Below are 25,604 nucleotides of genomic sequence, written 5' to 3'. Positions count from 1 at the left end.
CCTGTAACACATTGCATTTAAGTTACCTGGCACTTGTTCACTAAGTCAGCACTAAAAAATTAAAAGCACTACACCCTCACAAACTCCCCTTGAGTACCATGTTCCCCATTGGCCCTTTTTTCAATTATAAAGGAATTCCCAATACTATTCTAGCATGTCCAAAGGTCAGTTGTCAATCTCCGGTCCAGCTGGTGAATCTGGGAATCTTGAGGCAATGTTACAACTGCCTCATGTACACAGACAACCCTCTCCTCCTCCCAACAAATTCCAACACATGTGAGATGCAACCATATAGCCAAACTGGAGGCTAAGCTCTCTCAACTCAGTACTGGCGTAACCAGTCAGGAGGAGAAGGAAACCACACTCACTACAATTCCAGTCTCACATAGACCTACCACAACAGCAAACCAAACACATAAACACACAAAAACATACTCGGAGGCTCTAAATAAAAATCTGCCTAAGCAGCAGAGACCTCCAAAGCAGACACCCAAGCAACCGCTACCCCAAAACAAAACACGTGCAACACATAGCTCACAAAGCCAGTGTGCTGAACAGTCACAGCCCTTAAGGCTAAACAACACACCTGATACACTTGTAATAGGTGACTCTATCATCAGGCACACTAACGTCCCGCTCACCAGGCTGAACAAGAAGAAGGTCATGGTGAGCTGCCTGTCGGGCGCTAGGATCCGCCACATAACACAAGCACTCAGGTCACTCCAAGGCAAGTACAAATATGACTCAGTCATTGTCCATGCTGGTGTGAATGACCTGAGACGTACCTCCCTGGACTACATGAAAAGAGACATAGAGGAGCTCTCTGAGCATGTAGCCCAGGCCGGTATGACCCTGACCTTGAGTAGCATCTTACCCTCACAAGAATGATGCCACAATATGAAGACAAGATGATCAATTTCAACAATTGGTTTAAGTATTGGTGTCATTCAAAGGGGATCCAATGCCTGTCAGCCTGGGATGACATGCTCGACAAGCCACGATGCTTCGCTAGGGACGGCTTGCACCTGTCACCCCTGGGCTTTTAGATATTGGCAAAGGCTCTTGCTACCCCCATAGTGCCTTTTTTAGGCAAGGCTCAAAAGACAAACCCACCTCTATAGGTATCACAAGGGATAAGAAACTAAGAGTAATGCTACTCAACGCCAGAAGTCTAAACCTCAAGATACACGCACTCGAAACTCTCCTTAGCATGGAGAACATCGATATCTGTACAGTAACAGAAACCTGGTTCAAGGCTCCCGAGAGCACCCCAGCACTACCAGGTTATACCTCATACCATGCTTTTCAGCCCCAAAACTTGGACCAAACCACAAAAGGAGGGGAGTATCAATATTCGTCAAAGATACCCACACCTCCAGGTTGGTGGCACAGCACGAAGCATCAGAGACTATCCATGTGCAACTAACAGTGGGTAAAACTGCCTTCCAGTTTATAGCCTGCTACAGACCACCCTCCCAAACCCAGGAACCCCACTCAGCCTTCCTGAGAACACTGGAAAATATGAAGGTCTCTCCAAACACCATTATATTGGGCGACTTCAACTACCCAAACATAGACTGGGAGCATTACTCTAGCTCCAACACCCTAGCCCAAAGGTTCCTAGAATTTATAAACTCAAATGCTATGGAACAACTTGTTACCACTCCCACAAGAGGGAAAACATACTGGACCTGATCATCACCAACATGGGGACTCTATGCTCCAGACCAGAAGTGTATCCCTCACTGGTAAGATCAGACCATAAACTAATCTCACTGGATATTCACATCCCGACCCCACCCTCTGCCCAGAAAACCACAGTGAAAAACTTCTCTAAAGCAAATTTCACACTCCTCAAAACCGAGGTGGAATCCTTCAAAGCCCCCGGGTCTGTGGAAAATATGGCCCAGACCACAGAATCCTTTATAAACGCATTCTATGAACACCTTCAGGAATGCATGGATCATGCAATCCCAAATAAAACCAAGACCCAATCCTCCAAAGGCAGACGTCCTGTCTGGTGGACTCCAACCATAAACAAACTATACAGTAGAAGGAGGAAGCTACTACATGATAGAGCAAAATCCCAAAAAGGGAAGGCATCTCTGATCAGTATTAGCAAAAAACTACGGGCACTCATAAAATCGTCTAAGGCCAGCTTCGAGAGAAAAATTGCACAGGACACTAAGGATAATCACAAAGCTTTCTTTAGTTATGTTAGGAACCTGGGTGGGTATTCCCAGATATGCTCAGAATTAGTCCAAAAGGACAAAAAATACACTGAACCCACAGACATTGCCAACATCCTAGCTGACAGGTTCAGCGCAAACTTCTCCCCTCCTCCCCACCAAAAGGGCAAATATCTATCCCAGCAGAGTGCTGCCCCCCTGACATCTCAGATGCTCAGGTAAGAGTCGCCCTCTCCAAAGCAAAAAACACAGCATCAATGGGACCAGACGGTGTCCCACGCTGCGTCCTACATGAACTCCAAGAAGAGCTAAACCCAAACATAAAACTACTGTTCAATCTCAGCCTTACTACAGGATATGTACCCAAAGAGTGGTGTACAGCAACAGTGGTCCCTCTCCACAAAGGTGGTGCCTCAACGGATCCTAGAAACTATCAGCCTATAACCAACTATAAGCCTGACTAGCTTGGTCTGCAAAGCTATGGAAAGGATCATCATGGACCTCATAAATAAAGATATTGGGGACCTACAGACACTGGATCCTACCCAGTTCGGCTTTGTTAAGGGCAGATCCTGCCTCTTAAACCTGGTCGATTTCTTTGAAACAGTCACCAAGGCCATTGACGAGGGGAAGGTGGTCCACACAGCCTACCTGGACCTCGGAAAAGCCTTCTATACAATACCCCACTCGGGCATTATAGATAAGCTCACCAGCTTAAATATAAACCCCTATGTCATTAGATGGGTTGCAAACTGGCTCAAGGACAGAACCCACATGGTTAGAATTGCTGGAGCCATGTCAGACTCCAAACCAGTTACAAGTGGCGTCCCACAAGGCTCAGTCCTGGGACCTCTCTTGTTCGGTATATATATGTCTCGGAGGTACAGGCCAACACGGAAGGACTGTGGCTGACCAAGTTCGCAGATGACTGCAAACTGGGCGCCATAATCGACTCTCCAGCCGACACAAGGATCCTCCAAAAGTGCCTCATAGAAACAGACAACTGGTGCCAGAGCCATGGCCTCAAGCTAAATGCCAAAACGTGTATATTCATCCCCTCTGGCAAAAACAAAGTGCCCACAAATTACCACATAGGTGGTAATCCATTAAGTACAGAAGAAGTAATTAGGGACCTGGGGACCCAAGTTGATAGCAATCTCTCATTTGACAACCGCGTGGCCAAAGTGGTTAGAAAAACATTTTATATTGCCCACCTAATCATGAAGGGATTCACATCTATTTTTTTATTTATTTTATTTTTTTATTTTTATTTTACATTTGTTAACCGGGCTAGTCTAGCTGGATACATGTCCATTTTCAGTGATATAAAATAGACATATCAATGTCATAATACATCCAAATTAAAAATACAAAAACAAAGATAGAAAAAAAAAAAAGATAAAAAACAAAATTTTTTTTTTTTTTTTTTTTTTTTTCTCATACATACATTTGATTAGCAATGTTATGGTATTTTCCTTCTAGATCAGAGGAGGTCACCGTGCCTCTTTACTCATCCCTCATCAGGCCCATAATTGAATACAATGCCCCTTTTGGATGCACTTTACCAGACACCTGCAGCAACTGGAAAGACTCCAAAAGTACCTCACCAAGAGGATCAAAGGGCTCAAACAGATGCCATATGCTGCCTGGTTAAAGAAACTCCAGCTCTACTCAGTGGCATACCGCCTGCTCAGAGGCAATCTGTGCCTGATGTATAAAGCCATGTCCAACCCGGAATTAATGGACATGCTGCACCTCAGAAAATCCAAATCCCATCGAGCTACGCGCTCAAGAGACTTGAACCTCAGCACTGAAATAAATAGGACATGCTGGAGGGACAGATTCATAACCCAGAGGCTCCCTTCACTCTGAAATAAAATCCCAGTCCAGGTTAGGCAGAGTCCATCATTGACTCTCTTCAAGAGGAATCTTGATGAGTGGATGGGAGATCGTAGGTTTACCCCGGGTATCACTTCTGTGTCACTGTTAGACAGAGGCACAGTATACTAACCTCGAAAAAGGGCATAGCAAAATTATTTTAAAATGGGTGGCGAAAGCCAAACACACTCTGGCTAGGCTTATAAATGCCCTAGGGAAGATAGCCTAGTACGAACCTATGAACCTAAGAACATAGCAATGGGGAGCATGCATGTAGAAGAAGGGGTAGCATACATAATCATATAATTTCATTTGAACCCATCATACACAGCGCTGAGCAGACACATAGACCCAAATATGCTGAGGTACTTAAATGTAAATGTAACTAAACTACAAAGACCTCCTAGATGAAGCATGTATAACAAAGGGCTTTAGCAGCCCCAAATGCACTCTTTTAAAACAAACAAACCACATCTCATGAAGCCTCCACATCTAAGCCCATAAGACAAGCCAATCCACAACCCAATGTTTTGGTCATTGGAGACTCCAATGTGAGTAAGTCAGTTGTTTATTAGGGGCCAGGTTCTGTCATATTACACATGCACTTAGGTCACTGGACCTTAAGTACCAATATGAATCGGTCATACTCCATGTGGGTGCAAATCACTGGAGATATACCTCCCCAGACTATATGAAGAGACACATCATGGAATATGTGTCCCTGACTGGTACAAGCCTATAATGAGCAGCATTCTACCGTCTCCAAGGATGATGCCACAATACAAACAGAAAATGACTGACTTTAATAATTGGTTTAGTTTCTGGTGTCATTCTAAGGGGGTGCAATATTTGTTAGCTTGGAAGGAGATGGCCAACAGACCATGCTGCTTTGCCAGGGATGGTCTGCACCTGTACCCTCTTGGCTTTTGAATATTAACTAAAACATTGTCCTCTTCCAGAGTGCCTTTTTAGGCAGTGCCAAACTGAAAATACTTGCAACATAGCAAATCAAAACCAAGAAAATCTAAAGGTGTTACTGCTCAATGCTAGGAGTCTAAACAAGAAACTCCACTCCCTACAAACTCTTCTAACAGTAGAGAATGCTGATGTCAGTGCAGTCACTGAGACATGGTTTAAAGCCATGAAAAGCTCCCCACCCAGGAATGCAAGACTATAATGCCTTGCACACATTTAGACCTGCTACTACAGAAGCAGGGACTAAAGGCAAAGGTGTCTCAATTTACATCAAAAATAATTATACTGCAAGGCTGGTCAAACAGGATGACGCACTTGAACTCCTCCATGTTCAAATGACCATACGCAAAATCCCATTCCACTTTTTTGCAAGCTATGGTTTCCACTTTATGACCCAGGAAACCAAAAACAATTATTTAAACTTACTGGAAACACTCACCATCCAACCCAATACCATATTCATGGGTAATGTTAATTAGACCACTATTAACTGAGAATCATATATGACACCAGATTTGCAGTCACAGAGATTCCTAGATTTTGTAAACAAAAACTCCTTGGATTAGACTGTCAATACACCAATCAGATGTGCAAATATACTGGATCTAGTCCTCACTAATATGGTAAAGCACTGTACACCCCTAGTGTAATATCCTATCCGGTGAGGATGAGACCACAAAATTGTCAACCTTGAAGTAAAAACAAATCGGGAACCCCAGCGAGTCCTGGAATGTTTAGGAACTATCTAAGGCTAACTTCCAACTATTAAGTGATAATCTGGCACAATTTCAAGCCCTCCACTGTTAATGCAGCTACATACACTAAGCCAGAAGATATTTCATACTTTCTGGTGGACAAATTTAGCTCTAATATCCCCCTGTCTACCCCTCCCCCCAGTCTCCCCTCAGGAAATACCATCAAATATAAACTCCTCTACTATCACTAGGGAACAGGTCCTAAGTGTTCTCTACACTACATTGATGGGCAGTGCCAATATCACAGGAAATGATCAATAATGACATAAGAAACCTCCAGACACTGGACCCAACCCAATTTGGTTTTGGCAAGGGCAGGGCATGCCTACTCAGCCTGGTACCCAGCCTGGTAGACTTCTTTGAGAAGGTCACGAAAGCAATGGCTGAGGGCTAAGCATTTCACACTGCCTTCCTAGACCTGGCCAAAGCATTTGACACAATACCTCACTTGGGGACTGTTGTCAAACTCAAGAAGTTAGGTATAAATCCTTATGTCAACTGAAGGATAGCCATCTGGCTCACAGACAAGACCCAGGAAGTTAGAATCAGGGAGTCCACCTCTAAAAAGAGATCAGTAACCAATGGAATTCTTTAGGATTGATCCTGGGTTGGCTCCTTTTTGGTATCTACTTATCTGAAGTCAAGGCCAACATCAAGGCCCTCTAGCTGGCCAAATCTGCAGATGATTACAAATTAGGAGTCATAAAACCCCCACACTGGCACCAATGTTTTACAGGAAGGGCTGACACCAACAAATAACTGATGTCAAAGCCATGGGCTAAAACTGAATGCCAAGAAATGCATAACAGCATTCTTTGGGAAGTTAGCTACCTCTGGTAACTATCAGATTGACAATACACAGCTAAGAGTTGACCCAGTAGTCAGGGACATTAGGACACACATAGACAGTAATCTAGACTTTGACCATCATGTGTCTACAGTAGTAAAGAAATCATTCTATGTTGTGAAGCTTATAAACAAAGGTATGGCATACATGTACAAGGAGGCATTCATCAAACCTGTCATTGAATACAATGTCCCCTTTGGTATGTACCTAACCAAACACATCCAACAACTGGAATATCCACAGACATTCCTCACTAAATGAATACAGAGCATAAATAACATGTCCTATGCAGACCACCTCAAAGCTCTATCCTTGTATTCTGTCTCTTACAGGCTGTTGATGGGAGATCTGACATATAAGGCATTGTCGCACCCCACTCTGATGGCTCTTCTACATGCCCACAAAACAAACAGCACCAAAATTACCTATGCTAAAGAATGGAATCTTGACTGTGATATAAATAGAACCTGCTGGAGAGACAGTATGTATCCCAGAGATTACCCCTTCTGTGGAACAGGGTCCCCATCCATGTGAAACAGAGTTACTCGTTAACTCAATTCAAGTATAACTTGGAAAATTGAATGGGGAACAAGAAATATATCCCTGGTTTGGCACCTATGTCTCTAATGGACACAGGCAGCCTGTAAATGGCTCACCTCCCAGGCCCCTGCTTGTAAATGTTTAATCTCCCAAGCCCCTGCTTACACTTACCTGGGGTACCATAACTTATCAGAGACTTCAGATGCATGGCTAGTCTTAAAAAGGTCTCAGTGGTTTAGTCTAGTACACAACAATGAACCTATGAAACTATGATTTAAATGTCATTTGAGATCACATGTGGGCCTCTTTATTAACATGCTTCAGACGTATGTTCTGTAGAGCAGGCAGCCTCTGTGCAGCACACCATATCTCTCAACCATATCACAATCCTCAGTAAATACTGGTTTTCGGGGCAAAATATTGGGGTGCCATGAATTCCTGTGTGGCCCGTTTAATTTCCGAATTTCCTGTTTTTTTTTTTATTTTTACTCCTGCTGTCATCACATGCAGGGAATGTGCAATGACGTCAGCTTCTGCAGACCGGTCTAACACAGCTTTCATCCCCAGCAGCAGCTTTACTTATTTAATGGCTGCAGGTTTTCCCCAGCTCAGCTCCTCTTCCAGGTACAGCAGCTACAAATGTGATTACTGTGTGTGCTTATCTTTTTGTTTATTTTGAACTGTGCTTTACTTTACCAGCAGAATGCCTTTTTACTTTAATGGCAGGAGAAACTGTGTGATTACTGTGTGCAGTGCACGGCATCTTTACTTATTTGCTTAATCACTGGCAAACTGTGCCATTACTTTACAACAAGAGAAACTGTGCCTCAGTAGGATGCCTTTTTACTTTAACGGCAGGAGAAACTGTGTGCTGCCTTTTACTTATTTACTTAACACTGTGCTTTCCATGTGTGTGTGTGTGTGTGTGTGTGTGTGTGTGTGTGTGTGTGTGTGTGTGGCAGGCTGCCTTTGTACTTTAACAGCAGGAGAAGTGCGTGCTGTCTTCTTACTTTAACGGTAGGAGAAACTGTGTGCTGCCTTTTACTTATTTACTTAAAGCTGTGCTTTATGTGTGTGTGTGTGTGTGTGTGTGTGTGTGTGTGTGTGTGTGTGTGTGTGTGTGTGTGTGTGTGTGTGTGGCAGGATGCCTTTGTACTTTAACGGCAGGAGAAACTGTGTGCTGCCTCTTACTTATTTACTTAAAGCTGTGCTTTCTGTATGTGTGTGTGTGGCAGGATGCCTTTGTACTTTAACAGCAGGAGAAGTGTGTGCTGCCATTTTACTTTAATGGCAGGATAAACTTATTTACTTAACGATGTGCTTTCCATACGTGTGTGTGTGTGTTTGTGTATGTGTGTGTGTGTGTGTGTGTGTGTGTGTGTGTGTGTGTGTGTGTGTGAGTGTGTATGTGTGTGTGTGTGTGTGTGTGTGTGTGTGTGTGTGTGTGTGTGTGTGTGTGTGTGTGTGTGTGTGTGTGTGTGTGTGTGTGTGTGTGTATGTGTATGTGTAAATGCCCCAGTTAGTTATAACTGCTGGTTAGAGTTACTCACAGTGAGAGTAGAATTCACAGCCTTCTGCATCAAAAGCAATTTTTCTATCTATTGTGCTACTAACAACACAAACAGATTATGCCAAGTCTGTTTGTGTTGTTAGTAACACAACAGGTAGAATACTATGCCAATTCTGCTTGTCTTGTTAGTAGCACAACAGGTAGAATAATTGGTTTTAATGCAGAAAGCTGTGGGTTCTACTCCCACAGTATGTAGATGGATTGCTGATACTGTATTGTGTTGTACTTTTAAAGGAGGTGGATGCTGTTGTCCTGAGAATGTCCTCTTTGGCATAGATACCTAGTAACTATGAACCTATTATCAGCTTGCCATGCATTCCTTATTGCAATATTACTACCTTATCATTTTTTTAACGTAACATAGGCAATTTATTCTTCAAGGGCAACAGACAATTTATCTGTAGATGAAACAATGAAATACTAAGTTGTTTGCCAGCAGCAACATCTTCATTAGTTACAGATCTTACAGATCTCTTTAATGTGGAATTATTTTGATGGCTTTTACTTCTGCAGAGATTGTGTGCATATTTACTGACACTGAATTGTAGATGTTTGAGTTGACTTTTATGATGGAAATGTTCTGAATTGGGCAGTTTTGTCATCATTGGTTCATCCATTTTGTTTCATTGCTTACTCCAAAAATGTTCAAAACAATAAACTTAAAACACGCTCTAACTAGTGTGCTGTATTATACAAGAAATGTAATTTAATGCAATCAGGAAGGTGTATCAAAGAACACATATATGTTTTGTGTGTAAGGGGCCTATGATTTGAAAACAGCCCAAAGGCAATCTTTATCCGTCACTGGCCAGATGCATTTTCTTTGAATGTAGGTTTCAATGCTGTTTTAATGAATGCGAGTTTCAAGGGCAGAGAAGTTTTCAAGGGCAGAGAAGTTTTAATGCTAAGTCTATTTTCATTGTGAGACTGTATTGCTTTATTTAGCAGATGTCTATTAGTGTTTGTGCTATAAAATGTAAAATAAAAGTTTTAAATGAAATCCAAATAATCATCGGTGAAGTAAAGCAGTACGCACATTACAGTGTTTATGGTAAATGGGGAGAAATAGCCAAGTAATGGGACATTGGAATGGCTGCAGGAGGGAGGGCTGTGTATGAGGGGCCCCATTCGACTATGATTTTGTGAGGGAGAAGGGTAAATTTCCAAATCCCCACTATAGTGTGATCTCCAATCAGAACGTCAACCTCACAACAATGAAAGCACGTTAGCATTTACTGTTGTGCAGTCGAACACTTTCTGGATCAGCGTTATGTGAACTTGAAAACAGCCTTTTGACCATCCCAGTTCATGTAAGTGCTGTCTAACATTTTGATAGTAAACCTATGTTTATATATACATACAGATACACACACACACACACACACACACACACACACACACACACACACACACACACACACACACACACACACACACAAAGATTCTAACATCACCTATTAGTTCATCAGTCTAACTATTTATCTAAATGAGGTTGTAGGAGCCTAACTTTAGTTACACTGGTTATTGTAGGCTTAGTTTGATGTTATCAGAAAACCTAGAGACACGTAATTAATCTGTACAAATCTGTACAAATAGTCCCATGAAAACTAGTTTCTTAACTGAACCCTGCGGTACACCACCAGTTAACTGGAACTTCTGATGGGATGGTGTTAAAACCTGAGTGTGTGTATGCATATATATATATATATATATATATATATATATATATATATATATATATATATAATTTTTTCCTGAGACTATGCATGCATGCATGTATGTGCAGGACATCACTGTGATAGAGCTGTTTCTCTCTTATACAGTTTATTATATTAGAACAAGAATTGTAGAATCTACAAATTATGGAGTTTATTGGCAAGGAGTTACTTATTTGTTTGTTTGGCATAAAGAGTAAGGCTTGTCTGGTGAACATTGTACAGGTAAGGTTTGGAGTGAGTAGTCAAAAGTGTGTTGTGCATCTGGGGTTTGTTAGTGGTTGTCAGTGGACAAAAGAATGCAGCATGTGAATGCTGGGAGTAGTTTGAGTGAGTGATCAAAAGAGGTAGGAGTTGCAGTGTATGTGGTCAGGAGCATGCAATTAGTCTGCAGTGGTAGGATTTTCTGTGCCCAAGTGACTGATCAATAATGCACAGAATGTGTGTGTGTGTGTGTGTGTGTGTGTGTGTGTGTGTGTGTGTGTGTGTGTGTGTGTGTGTGTGTGTGTGTGTGTGTGTGTGTGTGTGTGTGTGTGTGTGTGTGTGTGTGTGTGTGTGTGTGTGTTTGGTGGCATTAACTAAAACTGAGCAGCACAGACATGGTGGTATGATCAACTGCAGTATCTGACCACCAGAACTTAACAAAAGAGGAAAAGACCCCAAAGCAGATGCAGAAAGTCAACAAGCAATGAATTTGATGGTATCATCAGAGTGTTTGATATTACATTATTAACGATGACTTTACAAAATAGCACAGCTCTGTAAATAACTTGAGACTGATGACTTTCTTACAAAGCCATGATACAGTAACTTTATACTGCTACATTACACATCATAGCAACTTTCACTTTAGGCTGCTTTCTTATATGCTTACCAGAGGAGCAGAGTTACAGAATGCTGATGTTCATTGTTTTCACTGTTGCAGTCATTACATTTGGGTAATCTGCTGGCAGGTTGCCCTCAGTCGGCCTGATTAACAAAGTCTTGGGTCCTGCATCGGTTGCTGTCTCTTCTTCCATGATGTCAGGTCATCAGGGGTATAAAACATGGAGCCGATGCCATTACATCAGTCTTTCTTGCCACGCGGTGCCCTAAGCAGAAGCAGTTCGCAAGTGCCGGTTGGCCGACTCCTGAAATTTTCATTTTCGAGTTTCAGAACCGAAGTCTTCAACTAAAACCTAAGTACCCCGTCGGGGAAACTTTTTCTTGCTCCTTACCGATGTCAGTAAAAGTTAATATTTGTTATTACTTGTGGGAAGCAAATACCTCATAAGGACTTTCATTTGCACTGTATTCCTTGTCTAGGTCCTGACCACAACGTACCTTGCTGTCAGTTTTGTGCTTTATTTAATCAGTGCACTATCCGTCGTCGGTACATTTTTGCTTCAAAATATTTTGGTTCTTGGTTTAATTATCCAGAAATGACATCAATTAGCCATCTGACTACCGGAATACTGAAAAAACACAAAGGAAAAGACAGAGACAGGCTGTTGAGGTCTAAAACTGCAGACGACACTTCTCCTAAGCCAGTCACCAGTTCGCCGGTACTCAGTGAGGTGCTTTCGCAGCCCCTGATACCCACTACTTCTGATTCGCAGGCATCTACTGAGACCCATTCAGAGTCTGGTATGCCGCGAGATGCTTCACATATGGAACCCACGGATGTCTCTACCTTGGATGGGTCTGGAGCCGCTGAGCAGGCACCGGCTTCTGAGGGTGTATTCAGGCCTACAGACTTGCATATTAAACTGACTCCAACTTCAGTGCTAAGGCCTAAATCACGATCTATGTCTAAAAAACCGATGCCCAGGCCACATGTTCAGGCTCCTATGCCTAAAAAACAAATGATCAAAATGGCTGAAGATTTAATTACTCAAATCAGGGGTAGTCAACCTCCCCCCTCCCCCTCCAAGAGGCCTAGGATTGAATTTGACTATGAATCTTCTGAACAGGACTCTGTTTCTTCTGACTCTTCTAATGATCTGGATTTGTCCATACCTACTTATGAGGACTATGATGCAGAGGATTCCATTCCCTCTGCTTCTCTGCCTGAGGATTTCTCTTTTGGGGAAACTTTACATACCTTAAGAGAGCATTTCCACTGGGAAAGTCAGGATTTCTCTGAATCCAAAAAGAGGCTTAGGGATTTCCTTCTTCTTCCTCAGCATAGGCCTTTGGCTATACCTCCTGTTCTAGATATTGTTGATGATGTGTTTTCGGAATCCAGTATGGCCCCTGATTCCTTGCCTCCAGCCACTGGCAAACCAGACAGGTACTACAGGGTTCCTGACTCCCACAAATTCCTTTTCAAGAATCCTGTTGCAGACCCTGAAACCATTTCTCAGGGGCACAAGGGCATTAAGGCTCTACTGCAAAAAATCCTACCCCTTCTGATAGAGACTCCAGGGCACTGGATAGATGGGGTAAAAAGGTTTATACTTCTGCAACCTTAGCGATCAGGGCTTTAAACTGTCAATTTCATATGCTAAAATATCAACAGCATATCATGGGACTGCTTAAACAGAAAATTATGTTGATTTCTGACTGTGTGTAGAATAAAGATTTGCAGGATTTATTGCATTTAGCTGAACAAGTTGGCAGACATACTTTGCAATGTGGTTTTGATTCTTTAGAGGCCTCTTGTAGGGCTGCTGTTACTGGGTCTGTGCTTAGAAGGCATGCTTGGCTTAAGGAGCAATCTCTGCGTGATCATGTTAAAGCAAAACTTTTGGATACAACTTTACAGCAGGACTGCCTATTTGGCAATAAGGCTGAAGAAGTTCTAAAAAAGATGGAAGATAAAGCTAAATCTATGCAATCTGTGAAAGGTTTCTTACAAGTGCATCCTCCTAGATTTAGTAGGCATTGGCCTACTAAGAACTGGTCCTTTCCAGCTCCTTCCAGAGCCACTACAGCCAAACCCAGACATTCCAAATGCACCAGGTTTCAGTCCCAAGGGACTTTCAGAGCTAAGCAATGGGGTGCTTCCACTTCCTTGGAAACAACAAGGTACCACCCTATGGTAATGACTTCCCTTTGAAATTACCAAGCACTTACCTCTTAGCCGCCCCTTTGGGAGGGGACTGGCTCTTCATTCAAGAAACTGACAACTTATAACCCAGGACAATTGGGTTTTAAATACAGTGTCCCAGGGATACAAATTTCATTTCCACATACTGCCAACTCCAAACAGGTGGCCAGACCTGCCCCCAAATCAGTGGGCAGAGACTCAGAAACAAGTTCTTTCCCTCCTAAACATGGGGGCTATTCAGCTAGTACCAGAAGAGGAAAAGGGACAAGGTTTCTATTCCAGACTTTTCCTGGTACCCAGAAAAGAAAAATCATGGCGACTAATTCTGGACCTGTCTACTCTAAACACCTTTCTGGACATTCCAAAATTCAAGATGCTGACTCTTCACCAGTTACTTCCTATGATAGGCAAGGATGCCTGGTTGGCAAATCTCGACTTAAAAGAGGCTTACCTGCATATCCCAATCAGGGAATCGTGCAGAAGATTCCTATGCTTCAAAGCAGGCTGCATGCATTATCAGTTCTCTGTACTGCCCTTTGGCTTGTCAACTGTGCCCAGGGTATTCACAAAGTGCCTGGCTCCAGTAATTGCATTTTTCAGGCAAAGAAATAGTCAAATATATCCATACCTGGAGATTGTCTAATTCGGGCAAAAAACCAGGCCATTCTTCTAAAACATCTGGCGTTTGTAAAAAGAGTGCTAACCTGTCTAGGGTACACCATAAACGACAATAAATCTCAACTGGTACCCTCTCAAAAGATTACATTCCTGGGTACAAGCTTGAATACAACTGCCCAGATAGTTTTCCTTATGCCAGAAAAGCAAATTCATTTGGTGACTTACTTCAAACAGGTGGCCAGAAAAACCCTGCTATCTGCAAGGCAAATACTGCAAGTCTTGGGGTTCATGGCCTCCTGCATTCTTCTAATTCCATATGCAAGACTACATATGAGGAAACTTCAGTGGTACTTAAAAAGTTTATGGGGTCAACATTGTCACAGCCTGGAAGCAATGACTTCTATCATACCTTGCCTGCACCTAGAGTTCCTATGGTGGGCAGAGTCCTGCCACCAAAACAAGGGACTGCCATTCACACCACCCCCTGCCACCCCAAACTACAGATGCATCAGACTATGCACAGGAGGCTCATCTGGCAGGGAAGTGCATTCAGGGCAAATAGAGCCCAAATCAAATGCACCTTCATATCAATCAAAAAGAAATGCTAGCTGTACAGAATGCACTGACAGCCTTCAAGGACTACCTTCATCCAGGACAATTACTGATAAAGATGGACAACACCACAGTTATGTGGTGCATAAACAAGCAGGGGGTACACATTCCTACCCTCTCTGCAGACTAGCCATGGCATTGTGGAACACGGCCTTGAGCTACCAAGTACAACTACAAGCTCAATTCCTGCCAGGAAAATAGAATGTTCTGGCAGACGAACTAAGCAGAAATCTCACGGACCCTCACGAATGGAAACTGGAACCATGGATTTTCAACATGTTGACATGTAAATGGGGGAGCCTAGACATAGACCTTTTTGCCTCACCCCAGAACTACCAGTTGGACAAATTTTGCACAAGAACTTATCACAAAATAGCCTGGAAAGTGGTTGCACTGTCCTTCAGCTGGAAAAAAAACTATCAGTCTATGCCTTTCCCTCACTGCCTTTGCTCTCCAAAGTTCTACTAAAAGTCAAACAGGACAAACCAAAAATGATTTTGATTGCTCCAGACTGGCCTCTCCAACACTGGTACCCACTCCTGCACAGTGTGTCACACATTTCTCCATGGCACCTGCCTCAGACACCTTCCTTACTGTCTCAGCAGGAGAACCAAATTCTGCACCCTCAGCTCCAAACATTGAATCTTGCAGCTTGGCTAATCACTTAAATTCCCCCTTAGCATCCCTCAGCAAACCTGTGATGGATGTCATTTTGGAGGTGAGAAGACCTAGTGCTAGAAAATCTTATGCTGACAAATGGAAAAGATTCTGTGCCTGGAATCAATCTCAAGGGATGAGCACAGCAGTGCCCAATTTACTTCAGATTTTGCAATACTTAACTGAGATGCTTCACAAGGGCCTGTCTTTTTCTTTTATAAAAATCCATGCCTCAGCCATTTCAGCTCATTACAACACAGACCCCCCCTCCTCTCTCATGATCTTCTGAAGCAGTATCTCAGAGAGGCCAAAAACTTGAGACCACCAAGGAGAGCTCCAACCCCTGTCTGGGACCTTAACTTTGTATTGGAGAAACTCACTCTACCTCCTTTCGAGCCAGCTGCAACTGCAGACTTAAAATTTCTTTCCTGGAAAACAGCCTTCCTTTTAGCAATCACTTCAGCTAGAAGGATATCTGAATTACAGGCCCTTATGGCAGTGGAGCTTTTCATCATCTTTCATGTGGACAGGGTGTCACTCAGGACCAATCCATCATTCATGCCCAAGGCGGTATCCAATGTGGCTCTTAGTCAGTCCATTCATTTGCCAACTTTCTTTCCCAATCCACAGAACAAGGGGGAGTGGATTCTGCATTCATTGGATGTACACAGACAACTTAGATTCTACTTGGACAGGACTAAATCTCAAAGAAAATCTGAACAACTACTGGTAGCATGTGCTGCAGGGGCAGAGGGGAAGGCTATTTCAAAGCCAACTATTTCTAAATGGATAAGCCATTGTATTCATTTCTGTTATAAGCACCAGGAAAACCTATCCCCCAGGGGATCAGATCTCATTCCACCAGGGCTGCATCTACTTCAGCAGCCTTTCTCAGAGGTGTTCCTACCAGGGATATTCTAGAAGCTGCTATCTGGAGTTCAGTTCATACTTTCACCAAGCATTATCACTTACCAATTTTCTCTAAATCCAGAGCTGGCTTTGCCACTTGTGCTTTGCAGGGCATTATAGCTGTTCCTAATGCTGTATAAATCCATCCTCCCAACCTTAGCTTTGGGAAGCTACGCAAATGTAATGAATGCAACAGTAAAACACGATGAACATAGTACAGTTGTGTACACTTACTATAAATGTAGATGTTCGAATGTATTCACTGTTGCAGTCCTGGTTACCCTCCCTCCAGTCCCCTGTTTTTCTGTTACTATACCTCTTCTTTCTTTTACTATGCTTAAATGCCTTTTTGGTGTATTTGCTTTTGTTTGGAGGTATATTTTTGTGTTTCTAATTTTATATATATATATATATATATATATATATATATATATATATATATATGTGTGTGTGTATTTTGCTCCCCATTTGGGGGGCACCTGACATCTGGGGCAAGAAAAACTGATGTAATGGCATCGGCTACATGTTTTATACCCCTGATGACCTGACGTCATGGAAGAAGAGACAGCAACTGACGCAGGACCCAAGACTTTGTTAATCAGGCTGACTGAGGGCAACCTGCCAGCAGATTACCCAAATGTAATGACTGCAACAGTGAATACACTCGAACATTTACATTTATGGTAAGTGTACACAACTGTACTTTAATGATAATGCTAGGTCAGCACCCCGTACTGCAGTGAATATAAACCCTTACTAGACATTTCCTTCTAGAAAGAGTTTTCATGTCAGTACCAAAGGAGCCAGACCTTTTAAACTAATATATCTCCCTTTTGTGTACAGTAATGGCATGAACCACAGAAATATTGGCCTTTTCTATTTGTCGGCTTGGCTGGCTGCTTTTGCATGCAGAATACAGCACAGAAACTTTTTCCAAGTCACACAATGCATATGAAAGCACCATAGGCAAATATATCAGTTTAAAGTATTAGTAACAGAATTTTGAAGTTACCTGTATTGCATTTAAAAAAACTGCCTCATGGTGAACTTGTATATTTTACTGATTCATTTATAGGACTAAAATTGTGCTGAATAAATTACTTGCACCCTTTACAGGGCCATGTAAAAACAACAATGGATTAAGGATGTGTCTATCAGTGATGTTTTCCAGTCATGCTGTATGATTTTCAAGGGATTTATCAGTACATAAAGTTGCATTATGAGCTTTGTATAATACAGTGTCTCCTGTAGGGCTATTACATGATGCATGCAAATAAGTGCAATTTTATCTTCCTGTGCTCTCTTTTGAGCAACCAATCAGTGAATCAGTATGATTGCCCATGTCGTGACGTACAAGTAATGGAGGCATGTACTGAAAATCTTCATAGTCAGTGAAACCCATGTAGATTGCATCAGTATGCCTGGGTCAAGGGAGGCATGGGAATATTCACTTGCAGCACTGCTATGGGCTGTGGTAATTATTTCAGCGTCACTGCAGACTCTGCTTGACTGTGTGGTGTGTGTCATGCAGAATATCGCATATAAATCAGGTACAATATACTGGAGGAGCATGGCTCATTATAATAAATGTTCTAGGCTTCCATTCCAAAAGGTAGCGAGAGATTCTGTAGAAGAATGTCCAAATTATGTTTTTATTTTAATGAGTCATCATCACATTACTATCATATAGCTGCTTATGACTCAGTAATGGAAAGAGATGAACACAACTGCCAATGTGAAAATTGTCAGTGATAACAAAAAAGGATTATGCTGCTAAATGTCAGGAACTTAAACCAAAAACTGCACACCCTAGAAGCACTTCTGTCACTAGAAGATGTAGATGGCAGTGCAGTCACAAAAACCTGGTTCAAGGCTTCAAAGAGTACCCCGGCTTTGCAAGGCTACAATGCCTTCCACACCTTCAGACTGCAAGACGAACGTGTGAGAACAAAAGGAGGCAGTGTTTCTGTTTATATTAGAGATAAACTCACCTCCCGATTAGTTCAATTGGACAACTCCATGGAGCTGCTCCAAGTTCAGATTACTGTAGGTAAGACCTCCATTCAAGTCATAGACAGTTATAGATCACCCCCCATGAATCATAATGCACATGAGGCCTACTTGACCAAACTAGAGTCAATCCAAATATTGACAAACACTCTGGTCATGGGGGATTTCAATTATCCCACCATCAACTGAGAAACATACTCTAGCCCTAACTCACTTGTGCAAAAGTTCCTTGACTTTGTTAACTTAAATGCCCTGGAACAAATTGTTCAAACCCCATCAAGAGGAACAAACATACTAGAGCTGGTTCTCACTAACATGACAAATAGGTGCACCTCTGCAGCTGTTGGACCCTCGTTAGTTAAATCTGACCACAAATCAGTCACCTTTGAACTGGCAGTAACACCAGAAGTCACTACGGGCGAAGTCAGACTAATACATTTCATCAAGGCAAACTGCACCCTTCTAGAGGAAGGAATAAATGCATTGCAAGCCCACAAGCAGCTGGAAGTGCTAACTACACTAAAGCTTACACTGACGTCCTGTGCAGTCACTTGTATAAGTGTATAGACTCAACTGTTCCATACAGAATCAAAGCCAGAGTCCTAAGTAAAAACAAGCCACCCTGGTGGGCATCCAGCATCAACAAACTTTACAACAAATGTAAAAAGTTGCTGTCTTAAGAAAACTAAGACTAGCCTCTAACAATGAAAAGCACCCTCCTCAGCTTCAACAGGAAATAAGACAACATGCCAAATCCTGTAAGGGTAACTTTGAGAAACATCTAGCAATCACATCCAAGGATAATCATAAGGACTTTTACAGCTATATATGCAGCCTAAAAGGTAGGACCCAAGCATGTGCCAAACTAGTGACTAACAATATCACACACGCTGATCCCGCAGTGATAGATATTCTGCTAGCAGACAGATTTGGTGAAAATTTCACTCCTCTATCCCATCCAAACTTATCACAAACCTTGCTCTCAACTTCCCCTGCCCCACCTTAGATATCCAAAGAGCAGGTCATTAAAGCCTTGTCTAAGGCAAAAAACACAGCCTCTGTGGGACCAGATAGCATCCCAGGCTGCCTTCTAAACAAACTAAAACATGAACTAGCATCATCATTAAATACCCTATTGAATCATAGCCTATCTACAGGCTTTGTTCCTGTGGAATGTCGAACAGCAGCAGTTGTTACCCTCCACAAAAGTGGCTTAGCAACCAACCTGTGGAATTATAGACCCATAAGTCTTACCAGCCTCATCTGTAAGGCCATTGAATATATCATCATGGACATCATAAATAAAGGACATAGGAGAAAGGCCATTTATGAGGGCAAATCTGTCCACACAGCATACCTCAACTTGGAAAAGGCCTTTGACACTATCGCACACTCAGGCATTATAAACTTAGCAAACTGAACCTAAACCCCTTTGTTGTAAGATGGGTTGCCAAATGGCTCACAAACTGGTCAAGCACTATCAAATTGGGTGACTCCACATCAACCAGCAGACTTGTCACCAGTGGGGTGTCACAAGGGTCAGTGCTGGCCCCTTACTGTTTGGTATATACATACTTCTCAGAAGTTCAGGCTAAAACTAAGGCCCTGTGGCTGAGCACATTCGTGGACAACTGCAAACTGGGTGCAATTACTGAATCCCCAAATTATATCAGTATACTTCAGGAGGGTCTTACGCAGACCAATGACTGGTGTCTTAGTCACGGTCTCAAACTGAATGCAAAGAACTGCATCATCATTCCTTTCGGTAAAAACAATGTCCCTTCACGCTATCAAATTAACAACAATATCCTATGTACCAACAAAGTGGTAAAGGATCTTGGATCACAAGTAGACTGCGACCTTAACTTTGACCACCATGTGTCTACTGTAGTAAGGAACGCCTTCTACACAGCAACCTTGATTAGCAAAGGCATCACCTCTAGAGCAAAGGAAGTTTTAACCCCTTTGTACTTGTCACTAATTAGACCCACAATTGAGTATAATGCCCCTTTTGGCATGTACCATACAAAGCACCTGCAGCAAATGAAGAGACCTCAGAGGTTTCTAACAAAGAAGATCAAGGGACTCCAGCACATGCCTTACACAGACCAACTAAATTCCCTGTCACTATAGTCTGTATTCTACAGGCTTCTTAGGGAGACTTATGTCTGGCTTACAGAGCAATCTCTGACCCAAACCTAATGAATCTGCTGTAGCTCCATAAATCTAACAGGAGTAGAGCTACCCATTCTAGGGACCTAAATATGGCCTGCGACTTGAACAGGACATGCTGGAGGGACAGATTTGTCTGTCAGTGAATAATACATCTTTAGAATAGACCACCAATTCATGTGAAGCAGAGTACCTCTATGACACTGTTCAAAAGGAATCTGGACGAGTGGATGGGGCACCATAAATTCTTACCAAGGATAGCACCCACAACCCTCTTGGACATGAGAAGTCATTACTAAATACAGTCCTGGGTATTGACTAGAGTATCTATGGGATGAAACGGCTAAGCTTGAAATGACCGGGTCGATAACCTAGTAATCTCTTATGATCCTATGATCCTATGACAACCAACATATCCATAAATATGTACTGTGGGACTTAACTGTCTGAATACCAAGACTATTTCTCAACTGCTATAGAAATATCCTTCATAGATTTAACATTTTGTTTGTTTTACTGAGAAAGTCTGACTTGGAACTAAACCAATTTTCAGTGGAGGCCCGGGGAAAAATGATCCAGATGCATATCTTTGTAATGTGGGAGGAAACCGGAGTACCTGGAGAAAGCTAACACAAATGCAGGGAGGACATGCAGACTCCACAGAGAAGACACTCTAGTTGAGAATCGAACTGGAAAACCTCTTGCTGTGAGACAACAACGCTACCACTGCACCATCAATGAAATGGAAGCAATCTCTATATAATAAAATATAGACTTATAAATGAAGTAAAGAGTCATAACAGACAAGATTTTATTTAAAAATGTCGGAAAATATCCTTGACTCTGGTAAATATATATATTTTCCACTGTGATTTAACTGAATGCTATCTTTCTGTCAAGTTTATATTCAAGTCCCAAAAAATGGCAGTACTACAGAGTGTTCAAATTAGCAAACAAGTGAATATGTTTCACATGCTAGAGAGATAATGTTGAAAATCCTGAAAGCTAAACTTCACTAAAACATGGAAAGAAAATTGCCAGATGCGTAATCTAGCCTCAGGCTGGAGTAGAGGCACCAGACATCAAATTGCCAACAGCCACTGGATAACAAAGAAAGCAAGGAATTACAGAATAATATTTAGTCTTGTTTTAGTGACAAGTCTAAAAGCTTTGACTGTGTGGACCATAACAAACTGTGGCAAGTTCTTAGAAAAATAGGGATACCTTGTCACCTTATCTACCTCCTAAGGTATGAATCAGTATGAAGCACGTAGAACCAAAAATGGAATAACAATTTAAATGAAATGGAAGAGAATACTACATATTGTCACCCTACTTATTCAATTTATAAATCAATTATATCATGTGGAATACAAGGTTAGGTGAATCAGATGCCGGGATAAAAATTATCCTGAGAAATACCAACAGCCTCAAATATTCAGATGATACCACTCTAATGACTGAAAGTGAGGAAGAGCTAAACTGCCAAAAAACAAAAGCAGGCCTGCTGTCGAATATCAAAAAATCTAAAGTGTATGTCTTCTAATCCTACTAATTCTTTGCAAATGGATGAAAATAAAGTGGAGGAAGTGACAGATTTTATTTTCTGGGCTCAAAGATCTCTGATGATTATGACTGCAGCAATGAAATTAAAAGTGGCTTGTTTCCTTTGAAGAAAAGTTGTGGCAAATCTTGATAAGATTTTAAACAGTAGAGATGTTACATTGTTAACAAAGATCCATATAGCCACAGCTATGTTTTTTTCCCAGTAATAATATATGGCTGTGACAGTTGGGATATAAGTAATGTTGTGTGCTGGAAAATCAATGCTTTTGAGTTGTAGTATTGAAGAGAACTATTAAAAATTCCATGGACTCCAAGAAGATCAAATCAGTGAACACATTAATGAAATAAATCCTAACTACTTACGGGCAGGTCTGGTAGTAAAACTTAAACTCAAATAATATGGCCACATAATGTAAAGACAGGATTCACAATAGAAGACACTGATACTAATAAATATTGAAGGCAAAAGAACAAGGGGTTGGCAGATACCAAGAAGAATAGACAACAGTGCTAGCAATGAGTATAAATTTGAAAAAAAAGAAGCAGTTCCTTGCCATTCATGCCGTTACCTATCAGGGAAGGTAATTATCAGCAGCTATCTATATAACCATTAGCCAAAGATGAAATGGCAGACACTGTAGATCCAAAGAGACTTACTGAATACACTCTGGAGGAGTCTGCAGAGCATGGAAGAGGAGAAAGGTATGCTGTTGTCAGGAGATGTGCAATGCAAGAGACAAAAAAGACTGGAAGTCATTCATCCTGCAGGATATGTGAGGAACAGAAAAGATTTTGGCTTATTATAGTGAGTTATTTGCCCAAAGCATTCCACTACAACTTTTGGTTTGTACTGGAGCTGGTTTGGTGAAAATGCTTTCTACCTGTACTTAAGTGATGAGATGTTACATTTTTTCACAAATCTAATGGATGTCTGTTTCTGCCTATCTAAGCCAGTAGTACGAAACTTTTATTTTATGCCTGAAAAGATTGCCTGTCTGAACCTGCTCCCTTGTAAGTAAGACACTTTTATTTTCTTCACTTAGAGTATTATTCCTAAAAGATTGCTTTTCTGAACCTGCTACCCTGGGTGCACTTTAGTTTTTCATCAAGAGACTGTTGGAGGCACAAACCTAATACTGCTATTATGCTGAAGGTCTAAACCAAGAACTTTTACTCTGTTTCTCCATTCCCATTCATAATTGGTAAACTTAATGAGAGAAACTTGTGTTTATTGGTGTTACCCATTTCAGTTTTGTCTCCTGTTAGAAAACAATCTAATGGGAAGTAACTGAACTCTTACCTGTTTTTAAACTGCAGCCATTCACTATGGAGAAAACTAAAGTATTGTGTTCAGCTGCTGAAACTTTGAAATCCGAGGGGGAGAGAGAGAGAGAGCAAGTTGTTTTGTGTTGTTATGATCTGTTACCTGTTCTTACAGTTGTACATAAGGAAAGAGAACTGTTGACTATTTAAAACTGAAAAGGAGAGAGAACTATGGCATGACAGAACTGCTGGTGCTAATGAGCTTTACATTGCAAAGTCCAAACACTCAAGGAAAAATAAACAGACCTTTTATTTTGATGTTTGCAACTACCTTTTGTATATTTGTATTACTCTGTTGTTACATCACTGATGTAATGGTGACCTTTAAAATATTTAAGTGCTACCTGTTGCTGTTTACAACAAAGTTTTAATTTCTTATGACAAAATACTATGTTACAGTATTAAATAAGTAGTGGTTGTATCCACTTTCATAAATATATATATATATATATATATATATATATATATGTGTGTGTGTGTGTGTGTGTGCATGTGTGACTGTGTGTGTGTGTGTGTGTGTGTGTGTGTGTATGTCTACATATGCTGTTTCCAAGATTTTATATATATATATATATATATATATATCATATATAATATATATATATATATATATATATATATATATATATATATATATATATATATATATATATATATATATATATATATATATATATATATATATATATATATATTATATATGTACACAGACACACACACACACACACACACACACACACACACACACACACACACACACACACACACACACACACACAGAGAGAGAGATGCTATCTGCACATCTGGTGAACAAGACAGAGGAAAGGCTGGCATTAAAAATGTACAGAAATAAAAATATATCTTACTGGTGAAAAGGAGCTTCCACCAAAGAAGGTGACTCGGTACCATGTAGCAATGAAGACCCAGTGGGCAATAAATGTGCTGAACTCTTTGAAGTAGGAGTGAATATCCTCGGTAGCTCTCTGCAGGATGATAGGGTCTTTGCTTTCTCGATAGTACACCTCACCAGCTCTTCTGTTGTCAACATCAGCCCAAAATGCAGCTACAACCCGACGATCATTAGCAATCGGGAAAGCAACTGGTGTGAACTGTGAGACTTCTCTTAGGAATGAGAGAATGCCATTGTTGTTTACCTGTGAAATGGAAAATAACAGGTTACCACAGTGTCACGTCATGTAAAGCTTTTGTTTTCTTTCCTATAAGTTATAAGCGGTCTATGCCATACACAACTTACTGCAAATCTAATTCCTAGCCATACAATTAAAACATGTAATTTTATCTTAGTAAACTGTATTTTCTTTTGCATGAGATTGCACATATTGAGGAAAAAAAAATGTTTGTATGGCATGACATGATGAAAAATTTTAGGCAGAAGTTGACATTTTTAGGCAGAAATGGCCTTAACTCTATCAACACCATTGTATCTCATCACATAAAATATTATATTAATCTTAACTAAATGTTATCATAACTGTTTAAAATAAAGTGTGCAACTTATGAGCAGATCATTATCATCTATACCTGCTACATATCATACATTCCTAAACAATCAAATGGCATATTCTTTCTTAGTCTTAGCTTCTGTTAGTTTCTGTCGCCTTCCTTATCTTCTCCCAACCCCTGTGTCCCCTTAACTACACCTCCTCCATTAATCATTACTTTCACCACTCACGTCTTCAACCCCTCTATCCTCACCTCCCTACCACCCCATCTTCACCCCCTCTATCCTCATCTCCCTACCCACCCTCCATCTTCACTGCCTCTATCCTCACCTCCCTACCACCCTGTCTTCACCCCCTCTATTCTCGCCTCCCTACCACCCCCATCTTCATCCCCTCTGTCCTCATCTCCCTACCATCTCCAGTCTTCACCTCTCTATCCTCACCTCCCTACTGCCACCACCTATGTATATGCCACTAATCATTCCTTTCACCACCCCACGTCTTCGCCCCTTCTATCCTCACCTCTCCCTACCACCCCTCATCTTCACTCCCTCTATCCTCACCTCTCTATCACTCCCATCTTCACCCCCCTATCCTCACCTCCCTACCACCCCCCATCTTCACCCCCTCTATCCTCACCTCCCTACCACCCTGTCTTTACTCCCTCCATCCTCACCTCCCTACCATCCCCTGTCTTCAACCCCTCTATCCTCACCTCCCTACCACCCCTGTCTTCAACCCCTCTATCCTCACCTCGCTACCACCCCTGTCTTC

The 25,604-nt window shown here is 41.5% G+C and overlaps 1 protein-coding gene across 1 annotated transcript in view; it reads right to left on the bottom strand.

Moving 5' to 3' along the window:
* SNED1 (sushi, nidogen and EGF like domains 1) overlaps window positions 1-25,604 on the bottom strand; it is a 1,598,911-nt gene that overhangs the window by 1,094,677 nt on the left and 478,630 nt on the right. Inside the window, exon 2 of the mRNA XM_044070335.1 lies at window positions 24,234-24,521. Coding sequence (XP_043926270.1) covers window positions 24,234-24,521 — 288 coding nt within the window. The remainder of the gene's footprint in view (window positions 1-24,233; window positions 24,522-25,604) is intronic.

Source organism: Protopterus annectens, chromosome 4.part1 (genome assembly GCF_019279795.1).
Source record: "Protopterus annectens isolate FY-2018-M chromosome 4.part1, PAN1.0, whole genome shotgun sequence".
In the NCBI taxonomy this organism is placed as follows: domain Eukaryota; kingdom Metazoa; phylum Chordata; order Ceratodontiformes; family Protopteridae; genus Protopterus; species Protopterus annectens.
Note: the sequence above shows the minus strand (reverse complement) of the source record. Positions and strands in the feature narration are given on the sequence as shown.